This window comes from Elephantulus edwardii, unplaced genomic scaffold, assembly GCF_000299155.1.
Source record: "Elephantulus edwardii isolate Elephantulus edwardi_28Jun2011 unplaced genomic scaffold, EleEdw1.0 scaffold00026, whole genome shotgun sequence".
Classification (NCBI taxonomy): Eukaryota; Metazoa; Chordata; class Mammalia; order Macroscelidea; family Macroscelididae; genus Elephantulus; species Elephantulus edwardii.
Window position 1 is genome coordinate 11,936,355 of NW_006399776.1, and position 15,886 is coordinate 11,952,240.

At 37.6% G+C, this 15,886-nt stretch overlaps 1 protein-coding gene across 1 annotated transcript in view; it reads right to left on the reverse strand.

The window, feature by feature from the left end:
* The window catches only part of LOC102845519 (chromosome unknown open reading frame, human C15orf41), a 318,114-nt gene that overhangs the window by 119,814 nt on the left and 182,414 nt on the right, over positions 1 to 15,886 (reverse strand). Inside the window, exons 9-10 of the mRNA XM_006883042.1 lie at positions 13,968 to 14,033; positions 13,227 to 13,332 (exon numbers count right to left, since the gene is read on the reverse strand). Of these exons, the coding sequence (XP_006883104.1) occupies positions 13,227 to 13,332; positions 13,968 to 14,033 (172 nt within the window). The remainder of the gene's footprint in view (positions 1 to 13,226; positions 13,333 to 13,967; positions 14,034 to 15,886) is intronic.

Below are 15,886 nucleotides of genomic sequence, written 5' to 3' on the forward strand. Positions count from 1 at the left end.
GTTGGCGCAGGATAGAGCAGGGTTTAGAGCTGTTGTGCATAGGTCGCTATGAGTCGGAAACGACTCGATGGCACATAACAACAACAATAACAACATGGTGATTCTATGTGATCTCAGTCAAGTATGTTGTTTTCTTTTTGGAATAAGTTAACTTGAAAATTCACATGGCAATGAAAAGACCTAGGATAGTGAAAAATAATGTTAAAAAGGATAATAAGATTGGAGGACTTACACTGATTCAAAATTATAAAGTAACTGTCATCGGAACATCAGTGTAAAGTCAGAAAATTAGAACAAAACAGAGAATATGGAATCAGGGCACAGCTATAGATCATCAATTGATCTTTTTTTCTTTTTTTTTTTTTTAACTTGCAGACAGTCATTCATATACATTGTTTCATGTAAGTACAATGTGCTGTATACAATCTTTTCTTTACATTGTGCTTCAGTTTGTGTGCACTGTATTTTAGATAATCATTAATATACACTGTATTTTATGTAACTATTTACTATTGATCTATGCCTATTATAACCTCATATTTTCAAGTCCCACTGAATACTTCCTATTCCTCTGCATCTCCCATCTACTCAATATCTCTACTATCCTAGGGAATTCCCTCCTTCCCATTTTTCTGCCCACTTTCCCACCCTTCTACCTTTCACCTTCCACTTTTGAACATTTATACCTATCTTGCTTGGCATCAACTGTTTTTTTTTATAAAAATACAAAGGCAGTTAAGTGGAAAAAATAATAGTCTTCTCAACTAATGGTTCTCGAACAACAGTATATCCTTATTAAAAACCATGACCTTCAATTTCTGTATCATGCCATATATAAAAAACTTACTCAAAATGTATGTTTGGTACAAATGTTAAATATAAAATTATATTTTTAGAGGAAAATATCATTATTAAGGTTTATGTTGTAATTGGAATTGTTAATCCCCAAAAGGTGGGTTTAAGTCACAACCCTTAGTTCCAGTGGATATGATACTGTTTAAATCAGGATCTCCAAAGATGTTATCAGTTAAATAGGTTCAGAGCACAACAGAATGGGTCCTAATCCAGTGTGAGCAATGTCGTTACAGGAGAATGTCAGAGAAATAATAGCTAAGTTAAGAGGTACCTACAAGCCAATGAAAGCTGGAAAAGACAAAACAGGATTTTCCTCTAGAGATTTTCAAGAAATCATGCCTGGGCCCACACAATGATTTGGACTTCCAGCTACAGGACTGTGAGACAATCAACTGCTGTTGTTTAAAGCCACCCACTTAGTGGCATCTTGTTTTGGCAACTGTAGGACAGAAATACAATCTAAAAATTCTTAAGATTTCTTAGATAAGATACTAAGCACATGATTAAGAAAATAAAACATTCATAAATTAGACGATAAAAATGAGAACTTCTAATCTTGAAAAGACTAAAGTAGATGAAAAGAGAAACCATAGACTTAGAGAAAATATTTGTAAATCACATAGCTGATAAAAGGCTTCTATCCAACATAAATATAAACTCTCAATATTAAGAAAATGACTTAATTAAAAATTGAGACACAAAAACTTAGACAGCTTTCCAATGAGAAACAGGTGACAAGTAAGTGGGGGAAAAAAAAACCTGCCATTCCTACTCACTGCCTTTAAGTCAATTCCGGTAATTCCAAAGAGGCTCTCCATATGGTTTCTGAGGCTGTAAATCTCTACAAGAAGAGACCGTCTATTGTTTTCTTGCAGAGTGGTTAGTCGATTTGAACTGCTGACTTTTTGCTTAGCTATCCAATATATTATGCACTTTGCTACCTCTCAATAAAAAACCCAAACTCATTGTTGTTTAGTCAGAACCAACTCATAGCTTACATCCCATCGAGTTTCTCAGGCTGTAAATATCACAAAAGGAGATTGCCCATCTTTACCCCAAGAAACTGCAGAAGGATTTGAACGCTCAGAGAAGCACAGCTATTGGGATAACAGTACAACTCCCTATGGACTACTCCACTAGAGTTGGGCTTCTGAATGTGCCATTATGCTGTTGTTGTTGTTATGAGCTGTTAAGTACGAATTATAGCGACCCTATGAACAACGAATATGAACCATGACCTATCCTGTGCCATCCTCACACTTCCTGACACACTAAAGCCCACTGCGGTAGTCACTGTGTCAATCCACCTTGTTGAGAGTCTTCATCTCCTTTGGTTCCACCGCACCCTTCCCAGCATCATGTCCCTCTTCAAGGATTAGTTCCTTATGGCACTATGCCCAAAGTATGTGAGGTGAAGCCTCATCATCCTTGCCTCCAAAGAGCACTCTGGCTGCACCTCACCAAAACATATTTACTTTTTTCTTTTGACCATTCATGGGATATTCAGTGCTCTTTTCCAATACCACCACTCAAAGGCATCAATTCTTCTGTCATCCCTATTCATCAATCAGCTCTCAGATGCAAAGCAAGTTATCGAAAAGACCATGGCTTCAATCAGATGCACTTTAGTCCTCACACTGACACCATTTCTTCTCAATAATTTGGAGAAGTCCCTAATTGCAGATTTCCCCTGTACAACACGTCCCCTTATTTCCTGACTGCTGGTACTAAGGGTGTTAACTGTGGATCCAAGTAAGATGAAGTTGTTGACAGTTACAGTCTCTTCTCCATTCATCATGATGTTGCTGATAGATTCAGTGAAATGAGGTCAGCTGAAATGAGGAAAACCAATGACAAACATCCTTTCATAACTGGAACATGGAATGGACATCACTTGAGTGTTGGAAAATTGTAAATTGTTAAAAATGAAATGGAGCACATGAACACTGACATACTAGACATTAAATAGACCAGCTTTGCCCACTCTACTCAGATAATCATATAATTTACTATGTTGGAATGCAAAACAGAAGAAAGGTGCTGTATTCATAGTTAAAAAAAAAAAACACAACTATTTCAAGTTCTACCCTGAAATACGGTGTTGTGAGTGATAGGATATTACTCATTTGCCATTACAGAAATGCAAATTACAGCCATATGAAATCTACACAATTATTAGAAAGTCTGAGAATAAAAGGGAGCTCTGGTGGCCTGGTGAGTAGACAGGTACACTACCAACCTAAAGCATGGGGTCTGAATCCCCTGCTGCTTCTCAGAAGAAAGATGGGCAATCTCCTTTTGTGTGATGTACAGCCTCCGAAAACCCAAAGGACAGTCAGCTATGAGTCTCTTCTGACTCAATGGCAATGAGTTTGAGTGAGTTTTGAGGATTTAAAAAGTGACTGGACAGGAAGGAAACAACCTCAGGGTCATCATGTGCTGGTAGACTGTAACATGGTATAATCACCAAGTGAGACAGTTTAATCATTTCAGAAAATGGTAAACACAGAGCAAATGAATCAAACATTACATTCTTACATATTTTTCCAAGAGAAACAAAGCCATAAAAAATGTAGTGCATGGCTACTTCTAGCAGCTGTATGGCATAGTTTACAGGTGGTTGTGATAACTCAAGGGTGGTGCCTCTTTGGTGGTTTGACTCCACCAGTGGCTCCAAGGGACACAGAGGGGCAACCTCCTCTCGTGTGATTGACAGTCTCTGAAAACTCACTGTGCATGCAGTTCTGTCTCAAGGGCAACGGGAGTTGAGTAGTAATAGCCCATCCAGCCCTCATCCAAATATTCACCAGGACTTGGCTGGTGACAATGGCCATGTAACTGATTACTCCTCACCAATAAATACGACTGAATTATTGATCCATGCAACAGCAAGGATGAACCTCGAAATGACTATGCTGAGTACAAAAGCAACCAAACAAGAGCACATATTATTTACTCCTTTTATATAAAATACCAGAGAATGCAAGCAAAACTACAATGACAGAAAATGAATCAGAATTTCTTCTGGATGATTGGGAAAGAATTGAAAATGATGAAAGGAGGAATTAGAAGGAACATACGGAACTTTTTGGGGCTGTTAAGTATATTCATTATCTTTGTCATGGTGATTGTTTTATACGTGTTTGATGGTTTATGTTTATGCCAAAACATGTAACATTATACACCTTAAGTATATTTAATTACACCTCAAGGAGGCTATTTAAAAATATTATTTATTAAAACAAACCTACTCTCTCTCTACTGTCTACTTTGCAACAAACTGCAATTCTTACCAAAATATAACTATTTAAAATAAGCGGTATTTTTTAACAAGTGTTCTATGATCCACATAACTTGTGCATTCAGAGTGGTGTTTACATGATAAGGTCAGAATCCATGAGTGTGACCACATACATAGAAACCCTCCCAATCTGAGATTTCAAGTCAACAATTCAGGGGTTAGTATTCTGAAGAATAGGTTTTTCTAGTAACCCCACAGACAGGCATATGAATCTAGAATAAGAGCCTTGAGTGAGCAATAGTCCATTTCCTGGTCCTAGATGTCAAAGAGGTTTTTAGCTTTAGTTAGTACAAACCACTAACTAACATCATAAATAGCCTTTAACAACAGACTGATCAGTCTGACTGATATGAAACTGCACAGTGGAACAGAAAGAACAGGTGTGACGTTCAGGAGATCTGGGTTCGGGTCTTACCTCTTCAGTTTACTGTCACAGCCCTTAGGTTTGCTGACCTAACCCAAAATTCCTTAATTAAAGCAACCGCTTTTCTCACCAAGATTCTGTTTAAAAGGCAGACAGGTAGGAATGATAGGATTAGCGGGCAAATTAGGGGTATGTGAAAAAGACAAATTCAATGTAGGTTGTGATATCATCTAAAGTTTTCAAAGAAAGCAATTTAGATGACAAGGTAAAAGTCATAAAATGGAGACTCTGAGTAAAGGGCAGAGAGTTCTATTCTGGCTATTATAACAAATCAGTCAAATTGTAAAAGTCTTGTTTCACTTTATGTATAAGCCACGACAGAACCTGTTCGAACTGCATTAAAGAATGCATAAAATTTGTCCAGAAGCAGGGTGTATGTAACTTGTGGATTGCCTATATTTTTAACACATGCTCCCTCTGTGATTTTAATGAGCAGTGGTGCCTGAGACTCCAAGTCATTTTAGCATTAATTTCCATCTGAGCGCTACTCTTCTAGGGGCAACCTCAGAAATGAACTTTGTATTCCTGGGCTCTTCAACTCATCTGTGTCCCGGACCTCATGGCTTCTTAGCAGAATCTCTCAATTCTGTTTCTCTTTCGCTAGAGGATTTTAATATTTGAGTTTTAAAAATCTGTTTTATTTAGAATGGCCACTCGCTCATTTGCATGGTCATTTAGAGTAAAATTTCTAAACCTTACATGGCATACCTGAGCTCTATCATAGTTGATCACAAGAAAGGTCAAGAATCATCTTTGAAAACCTCTTTGATCACCCACAGTTGGGCGACTGATCAGTATTCACCCCCATAAAAATTTTGTAGATGCAATAAATATCAGATAAATAGCTTCCTAGACAGAAAAAAAACCATAACTCTTCGATTTTTCTTTATAAATATGTTTTCATTCCACACAATAGTTTGATGTTATTTTAATTCATTCTCCAGCTCTTCAATAACCATTTTTTTAAATTGAAAAATATAAATATCTTTTAAAAATATCTAAAATAATCATTGATGATTAACAACGGCAGAAAATACAAATTCCTTTATGGAGAAAGGCTTTAGTACTCCCAACAAAAATGTTACTTAGCCATTATCAGAATTATACCCTCAGAAGATATTTTCTATATCCTGACCAGATACTATGTGGTTACTGCAGCTAACAACAGTGTCATGTATTTTTCTGCAACAGCAAAACATCGATAATTCACAACCATCTCCACTCTAAGTGACAGAAAAGTAAATGATTATATTTTACCGTTATCAAAGCCCTCTCCAGTACATTTGCTAATTATTAGTCAATCTGTCTCCTGTTGATGCTGATGACTACTTCTTAATACATGGCAGCAGTGCCTTCTGAGGCTGCTGTAATTGAAGGTTTGCAAGGGCTTCTATTGCTGAAGCATAGACTCCAATGTAAGACAGATGTGATCAGCCTTGTTTTTAGCAAGACTGAAATAACTGGAAGTCTGTGATTTGGTTAATTGTAGGCTTCCTGGAAGTAGTTCAATGTAGGAAAAACTTTGACCATCCTCTGTAAAGTACCTTTCCTAACTCCAACTGCTTGGCAGCCTGGTTCTAAACGCCTCTTTTCTTCTCAAGTCACCAAAGACCAGAAAAAAGAATCAATAGACCATCCTGTAAATAACCAATCTTTGGAAAATACTTATTGTTAAGTATAAGGGTCAACTAAATTATTGTGGCAGAAGCCTAGGTTAGCACTGTCTTTAGATGAGCAACTCACTGGAGTCAAAGGCTCGGAAATCCAGCAGGTGAAACTCAGCTCTTAAACTGTTTCTACGTTATATAAAAGTGATTGCTACAAAGTTGTTTTGGTTCTCTCCTTTCATATTTCAGCACTGGTATAAGAAACAACCTTTGGAGACCTATATATGCTTTCATTGATACTGTCCCTTTGTTCTTTAACATGCTCACTGCCTTGCAACCAGCTAGCAGCACGTTATCTGTAGCTATAAACAGTACAGCAGGGGATTGCCCATCTTTCTCCCGCGGAACTGTTGGTGAACTGGAACCACCAAAGAGGTGTCACTTTTCAATTAGCAGCACAACTTCCTTACCCATTAGGCCACCAGAGTGACCAACATTGTCCTTTAGATTCAGTCAAAGAGCTCGAAGCTTTGGATCCAAGATTCAGAGAAGTCTGCTCTGTCCGTCCTATGGGCTGTACTCTATCCCATGGAGTAAGAAGGAGTGTGAGTAGGTTCAAGGGAACATCGTTAACCCTTTTCGTCTCATTGAGGGTCTTGCTCTACTGTGCTGTTCCTCCTCTCTCCCAAGCATGATGTCCTTCTCCAAGGACTGATCCCTCCTTGCAACATGTCCAAAACATGTCAGACAAAGTTTCAGAATCCTGGCCTCCAAGGAGTATGTGTGTGTCTGTGTGGGGTAGGCATGTTGGAGACAATGAGACTGGCACAGGACAGAGTAAGATTTAGGGCTGTGGGCTATCGCTATGAGATGCAGGTGACTTGATGGCACATAACAACAACAACATCCCTGTTTAGGTCACATTCCTTACAATAAGATCTTGGAAACTTCCTTAGCAATTGACTCTGAGATCACTTGCAGGGCGTGATAAGCTTTCTTGGGTTCATTTTCCTGATAGGGGAGAGACCATCAGAGAGTGCATGTCTAGGCAGTGGCCTGTGAGACTGTATGCTGAGCAGGGAAGTACAGGTTGTGGTGTGCCTATTGCCCTTTCAGCTGCAGAAAGAAGCCACTGGTAGTGAGAGAAAGAGTTTGGTTATTTATGTCCATATTACAACATGTAAGCATAAAACAGGAAAGAATCTGTGAATTCTTAATGAAAGTCTAAGATGTTATAAAAATGGTGCAACCACTGTGGAAAATTATGTGGTGCTTTCTCAAAAAGTTGCAAATAGAGATACCATTTGACCCAGCAATTCCAATACTCGGAATATACACTAAAGAGACCATAACTGACATCCAAGCAGATATATGCATACCCATGTTTACTGCAGCTTTGTTCACAATAGCAAGGAGTTGGAAACAACGGTGCCCATCAACAAATGAATGGATAGAGAAGCTGTGGTATATTCACACAATGGAATACTATGCTGCATTGAAAAAGAAGGAACTCATGCAATATTATTCAAAATAGGTGACCCTGGAGGACATTATGCAGAGTGAAATATCTTAGTCAAAAAGGGACAAATACTTCATAGTGCCACTGTTGTAGAATGGGACTGACATCAGGGTTTGGGGGTAAGACTGAGAAAAACTGGATAAATTATGTATACTACATTGAAACAGATGAGGAAGAGAAAAATTTAAAAGCTATATGTGATAGGGTATTATGGTTATCACAAAAGTCCAAAATTAAGGTTGCATAGTGGATTGTACTTAGAGGTAGGGTTCAAGGGGATTGTATACCAATGAAAGGATTTTTCTTTTACTTTTCAAAGAGAGGAGCGAACTGGGGGAGATGGCTGGGCAGGGAGAAAAGAGCAACAATGAATGAATGGAAAGCCAAAATCTCTGTAAAGATTCATTAAAATTGTTCTTGTTGTTAAAAAAAATAGAATATATTTTATTTAATAGCTTTCAACTGGAACCTTTATTCACTGTTGGTGGGAGTATAAAATGGTGCAGCCACTATGGAAGGCTGTATGGTGCTTTTTCAAAAAGCTGCAAATAGAAATACCATTTGAGCCACCAATTCCACTCCTGAGATTATATCCTAAAGAAACCAGAACTGCCACCTAAGCAGATAGCTGTACACCCATTTTTATTGCTGCTTTGTTCACAATAGCAAAGAGCTGGAAACAACCCAAGTGTCCATCAATAAATGAATGGATAGAAAAGCTGTGGTACAGTTACACAATGGAATATTATGCAGCACTGAAAAACAATGAATTCATGAAATATACAAAATGGGTGACCAGGGAGGACATTATGTTGAGTGAAATTTTTCAGGACAAATACTGCACAATGCCACTGTTATAAAACAGGACTGACATAGGGGTTTAGGGGAAACTAAGAAAAGAGGGGATAAATACTGTACATGGCATTGAAACAGACAAGGGAGATAACTGTATAAAAAGAATAAATGATTAGGTATTATTGGAACTACAAAAGTCCAGAATAAGAGCTAGTAAAGTGGACTGGAGAGGGAAGGGGAGGGCAGGGGAGGGGAGGGGAGGGAAGGGAAGGGAAGGGAGAGTGTGTGTGTGGGGTGTGGGGGGAATTGTGTAACAATGAGAGAATTCTTTTTTCTTTTCTAAGAGAAAAGCTAACATGGAAGGAGGGTTAGGCAGCGAGGAAAATGTGCAACAATGAATGAATGGAAATCCAAGTTCTCTATAAACTTTCATTAAAACATCAATACAAAATAAAAATTTTTTTAAAAGAATTCTTATCAGGGAAGTGATATATCTGATTTGTATTTTCCAAGAATCACTCCTACTGGGCTCGGAGAAAAGGTGGCCATAGAGCGGCAAGAGTGGATGTAATGAGACCAAGTTTAAGAGATCATGATAGTCACAGAGGTGACAGGAGGCAAGGTGGTAATAAATTGCGTGATTTGAGAAGTACTGAAGATAGAGCTGAAACGATATGCTGATAAATGATAGGCTGGCTCCAAGGCGATGACCCCTAGATTTGTGGCTGAGCATGTGCACAAATTGTGACTCCATTAGTTGAACTGTATACAAAGGAGTAACAACTTTGAGAAATCAAGGACTCCGTTGTTTTTTTGTTTGTTTGTTTTTGTTTTGTTGTTGTTTGATTTTTTTAAGTTGGATATATTCCTCAAATACCCAAGAGGCAGCTAGACAAATAAGTTAGAGGTCAAGAGATATTAAAACTAGGGATAAAATTTATGATGTTTCAGTGTAGAGATAGAACATAAAACTATGGGACCTGGTAATACACCCAAAGGCATCTCCTTTGATGTGAGTTCTGAGAGAAAAGAGAAGTGAGATGAGCACTGAGCTCCAAGTCCCTGCACCACAGAGATGAGAAGAGGAAGATGAGTTAGCTAAGAAAATTGAGCAGAGGAGGAAGAAACCCAGAAGCATACGACGTCTTGTATTAAACAACTGATAACCACAACTGAACAAAGAAGATAACATCTCCGTTCTACTGAGGAGCTTAGAAAGATTCAAGGCAGGTAAGCAAGTTGTTAAGAAAATAGTGTGATAAAGAGGGAAACTTTATTCAACTAAGATGCCCCTGATCTAGGACATGGTCTTTGCAATTACTAGCTAATGCACCAGAGAGCTTGACAATGACTAAAGATGGCAGAACAATAATAGATGTGTTTGTGCTGTGGTGCTAGAGAAGAGTACTGAACATACCAAGAGAACACACAGTTCTGGATTTGAGTGGGTGAAACCAAGTTGCTCTCTGGAGGCAAGGATTTTTGAAGCTCCATCTCACATACTTTGGGCATGTGACCAGGAGGGACTAGTCCTTGGAGAAGGACATCATGCTCAGAAAGGTGGAGGGACAGTGAAGGATAGGAAGACCCTGGATGAGATGGAGTGACAGTAACTGGGGTATTGGGGGTAGGAGTGTCGGAGTTGTTGAGACTGGATCAGGATAGGGCAGAGTTCAGAGCTATTGTACACAGAGTAGCTATAAGTCACAGATGACTTGATGGCACATAACAACAACAATGTGAACTGATAAATCTTTATCAAGACAAAAAATGTGCATGGAAATAAGTGCTACTTTGTTCTCCTGTCAAACCACACTATTTGTATTTCTTGACCTCTCTGCATCCATGTGGTACCATCACTTACCTGTAGGTCAAGTACATTCTCCTTGAATGAGAAACCATTTGCTCCCCAGCTGCCATTATTTGTGACTCACTGAGACTCCATGTGTTTGAGAGCTAAACTGTTCTCCACAGGGCCTTTCATGGCTGATTTTACAAAAGATTTCCAGGTCTGCCTTCCAAAGCATATCTTAGTAGACTTTCTAACCTTGTAATTAACAGCCAGACATGTAAATAATTTGCATCACACTTGAATGACTTGGATGCTGTACAACCAAAGTTGACTTTCCCTTATCACACGACAGCTCTGATATATACCTATTAGTTGTTGTTGTTGTTGCCAGAGCCAATTTTGATTCATAGTGACATTATGGATAGCAGAAGTGAACCCTGCCTCATCCTGCACCGTCACCACAATCTCTGTTATGCTTAAGCTTATTGCTGCAGTCACTGTGCCAATCCAACTCCTTAAAGGTCTTTCTTTTTTTCACTATCTTCATTTTTTCCAAGCATGATGTGTCCTTTCCCAAAGACTGGCCTTCCTTAGTAATGTACCTGAAGTCTCACCATCCCAGTTTCGAAGGAGCACTTAGGCTGAACTTCTTCCAGGACTGATTTGTCTGGTTTTCTGACAGTATTATTTTCCAACACCACAATTCAAAGCTATCACATCTTGTTCTTTACTATTCATTGTCCAACTTCATATCCATATGAATCAATTGTTATTGTTGTTAAATGCTGTTGAGTGGCAGGCGACTCACAGCAACCCTATGAAGGAGAGTCCTCAATGCTTGGGTATCTTTGATCCTCTCTCCAGGTTCAGAGGGTTTCCTCCTTCCAAGCTTGTTTTAATCAGGGAGCTCCACCCCACTCTCTGTCTGCACTGGGTAGCCAACCATTAACGCATTTGACAAATCAGTGTCACAGTGTTCAGCCTCACAGCAACCACAAGTTACCACTGTATGGCAACTTGTACACCAGGGCTACCCATACAAAAATACCAGGGACTGGCACAGGTTCACCTGGGTCTTTAAAGTGATATCCTTGCTTTTCAGTACTTTTCAGTATTGCTAGAGTATATTAAAAGAATTGCTTCAGGGACAAGAAGTCAACAGTAGTAAAACATATTCACTCACTCACTCTTAGTAACATGTGATAAAATCAGTTCAATAAGAACTTAACAAATTATGTACTTATCACAGCTTCTATCATTCAATAATTCATAGGTCTAACATACAGGTTATTATTTAATCAGCATCTTAAATACTGAATGACTAGCTCATAGTAGGTACTCAATAAATAGATTTTTAGAATAAAGATACACTTTTAGAATTTTTAAATAAACTCTACAATTTGGGATTAAATTTTTTAATGCTACTCATAAAATATCTGGCCAGAACCAAAGGGAGAGAAATCATCTAAATGCACAATGATTGAGTTTGTCAGTTTTTAAAATCCTTTAGTAACCTAAACTTATGCAATTTGATTTTCTTATCATTGCTTTCCCTATACTATCGAAAAATGATGCTTTCTTTACAATTTCAAGCTCATCATAAAATTGCTAAAAATCTAAAATTCAATTTGCCACATTACTGCTAATTTGAATAATGGCTGAATAAAGCACAGGAAACGCTGAAGCAGCATTGATTTCTAAAACATTTTGCACTTTCCTCCTCCATCCCCGTAAAGTAAAGCTCGGATGCTACGCACAATTACACAAGAAAATCAAGAAAGCCATTACATTCAGCATTTTGTCATGATCATTGTTACCATGGCAAAAAGTGGTCTTAGTTTAGTGCAGCTGCTACAAGCAAGGTCTGCTGGCCTTTTGTAAAGCTGAGTAACAATATAATGCCAAATTCTGTAGTCTGCCACTGTTTTTCCCAGGACAAGGCTATTGTTCACAGATGCTACTAATTCCTTTAATGATCTGAGTCAATGTCATCTTATTTTTGTGTTCTTACTGTTAGCTAGTGACCAAGAGACACAGTTAATCTAAAAAGGTTACCACTTGACCCACCTTCTCTTCTGAGGGGAAAAATCTGGGTGTGGCAACCTGGGACAGCAATAATAGGAAAAGTCAAAGTTTTGACAACTATACTGTAAATAACAAGACTACCGTGCTGGAAATACCATGGTTTGAGAATGACAGAGACAAATGTAGTCACATGGTACCTAACTGTACATTATTTTCTCTTTGCACATCAGTTTAGTTATCTATAAAATGGGGAGCAAAGTCACTTTCTTGCTGTTGTGAGGATTAACAATTTTCAGGACAGCACAGTGTAGAGGAAGGTTCAGATCTGTTATTCATAGAGTCAGTATGGGTCCTAGTTGACTAGATGGCACCTAACAATAACAAAAACAGGAACACATAGATGCTTTGAGCATCTATAATCTATCATTATTTCAATACCACCCTTGTCTTATTGCTTTGATTTCCATGCTTTCAGGAATGTTCACAGAAATTGGTAGGTATCTTTTTCTCCTGTTAGAAGGCAAGTGCTTTTCATCTTTCACATTGTTATGATACTTGAAATATTTCTTTAATATGGTAAGCATAAATTTCACATCAAAAGGATTAAAAAATTCAGTGCCAGTGTCATAACATATTCCACATCCTATTTTCCTTACTTTAACTAATACCATGAAAAATCAAGTATATACTAATTTTGAACTTATGCAGAGATTTTTAGTTTTAAAAAATGAAGCCGCATTATGATACCAGAGAAGTTTAAATTACCTGAAATGAACACATAAATCAAGGCACTGTATTTAGTAGAAACAAAAGCTACTAGCATTTTTACCAGCTAAACAAAATATTTTTTTCTAATGAGATTTCAGCTGAGTATCGTTTATCTTAAGAGAAAAATAATGGGACCTTACCTATTCCAGTAGCTCCAGAACTGGTCATGCAGGTAGGCGTGGTGGCTACATTCATCACCAAATGAGGCTTTGCTTTCAATCCAGTGAATTATGTGCCCTTCTACAGCTAAGGGACAAAGCATTACTAATATACAGAGAAGGCAAGAGAAGATTGAAAATTCTGAACTCTGCACAGGCCTTTCCATGCTTCCCATTAATGAGCAGAGGTTTAGCTTAGCCACCATCTATGGATGTAATTATAAAACAATGCTCTGTGCATGTATGTATGCATGCATGGGTGTGGAAATGTTCATTAGAAGGAATATTTATGGTATAATCATAAACCTCTCATTTTCATTATCTTCTTTTCAAGAGTCCTTTTCCTAGTTCTAAGACTGCCTGTGTAACTTGACAAGTGCCATGTCAAACAGACCAAAGTGAGCCTGGCTGCTCAACCGAACCATGCTTTACAAATTCAATATTTAGAGAAATGACTCGAAAATGGCAGCCAAAATGTCTTCGGGTGCCATTTCCATTTCTCGATTATACGTAAAAGTTTTAAAATAGAGATTTCTTACGGATCAATTATTTTCTGCTTTTAGATCTTTTCAAACAATTTTACCCATTTGAAGGTAGATAGTTATAAGGCAAATCTACTCTAGTCACATTTGCTACTATTACCATATTAATAATGAATGTAAATAAATATAGAAAAACATATCCCTCTTCTTGATAAATATGTAAAAGAGTTTCAGGACTTACCAACTGGTACTTGTAAAATAAAGTCTGGTGTTTTGTCATAACCCTTGGCTCGCAGCTGATCTTCATCTAGAAGAACAAACACTATTTCTTAGAACAGTATTCCATTAACAAGAGAGCAATCTAATTGCTTTTCTTCCTTTAAAAATGTGTAAAAATTCCTAAGACAGTCATACATATCTTTCTGATGTATGCATAAATATCCTTCTTCTGTATTTCAGAACAAATGAACTTTCTTAGCAAACCTGAATCATCCACATTAAAGTGTTTCTTCGTCCCTTTTGCATTTTTATGTCTTTATTATAAACATCATTAATTAAATCTGTCATATGCTACCAATTTTTCATAATTGAAAATACCAAAATAAAGAACCAGACACACTTAACTGGTTGAAAGAAAAGGCTTTCCCATTAAGATTATTACTAATCTTGGCAATTACAGTAAGGCATAAGCACAGTGGCCTGAAAAGTTATGAAACAAATGTTTTCATTAAAGCTGTTAAGAAAGTTTAGTTTCAATTAGTGAAACTATGCTCAGATCCAGGACAGGGACAAGGACAGTGAGATCACAGAGAAGATGAATTACCCAGCTGGATTCCTAGGGTATCCAATTGTTCCTTGCATTTGACCAAAGGAATTTTACAATTAACAATATGTAATTCCAAAAGGCAAACAGGCTTTAAGACATTTTTATGTCTGTTTTATTTCTTGCTCCTCAATAAGCATCCACTGGAAGCGGGAAACCACAGTAAACTGGGCAAAGCTGTTAAAAAAGCAAGACCCAAAAAACCCAAACAAAAACTAGAAATATGGTTGGTTTTAAAAAACAAAACAAAAAACTCAAACACCAAAACCAACAACCACACAACAAAACTCCAATAATTTCTAAAAGCTGTCCTTGGCTTCTAATGGCTTTACAATGTGATTTCTGAAATGGGGAGTTCTCCATTAGATTCTGGAGTGACCTGGTCATTCAATTCCAGACATGGCTCTCTGTCTTCACCCAACCTCAACTAATGGCCCAACCATGTAACAAGGAAGGCTGTGTAGTCTCTTAACACCTACTGGGCTGTTGACATTGTCATGCATCCCATTCGCCTTCCTGCATCACCTTTGATTAAAATTAATGGCCCATTCCCGGTGTTGGGTAGCTTATTTCCAATCCATTTGTCAGCCCAAGACAGTGGTTTCATGGCCAATGTTCAGAAACTCTGTTTTAGAACACTCTTGTGTACATCTCGAAAGGTCAGCATTTTCACACAAGTAAATCTTTAATGACAAATCACATGTATAAACTAGATATTTAAATTAAATGCTGTTAAAATTGGTATCTGTAAACCATTCAAATTTTGGAAGATGCCAAAACTCTGAACACTCTCCTTTCTTTAACTCCAAATACAAACACATTTTAAGTTCATTATTAAGACAATGAAATAAAAATGCAAGTCTCTTAGAAACAAGAGAATTTGGAAATCTGGACAAACAAGACTATAAAAATTTCTAACCTCAAACTGCGTTCTGACCACAGTTAAGAATGCTGAATGGAAAGATCTTTATTAAAACCAACTCAAATGCCTGGAACTGATGCTTCAGGAGACTTATAAACACTTTCAAAAGTTGGTTTGACATTAAAAAAGGTAGATTAATATTTTATTAGCACTGTCCTAGCTAGACCAACCTTTGAAGGTGCTAAAAATCTGTGTTAGAAAGAAAATAAATGTTTGTTTCTGACAGGAATGCAAAACAAAATTTCAAAGGTCACCAAACAATCCAAATTTGCACACTAAAGTCCCTTTAAAAGGTGGACACAACATGCATGTCTACTGCACCAAAATTACTAAAACAATAGCTAGAGTTTAAATTTCATGACTTAGTTAATGTAAGCGTGCCCCTGCGTGCTCTCTCTCTCTCCTTGAAAATGGA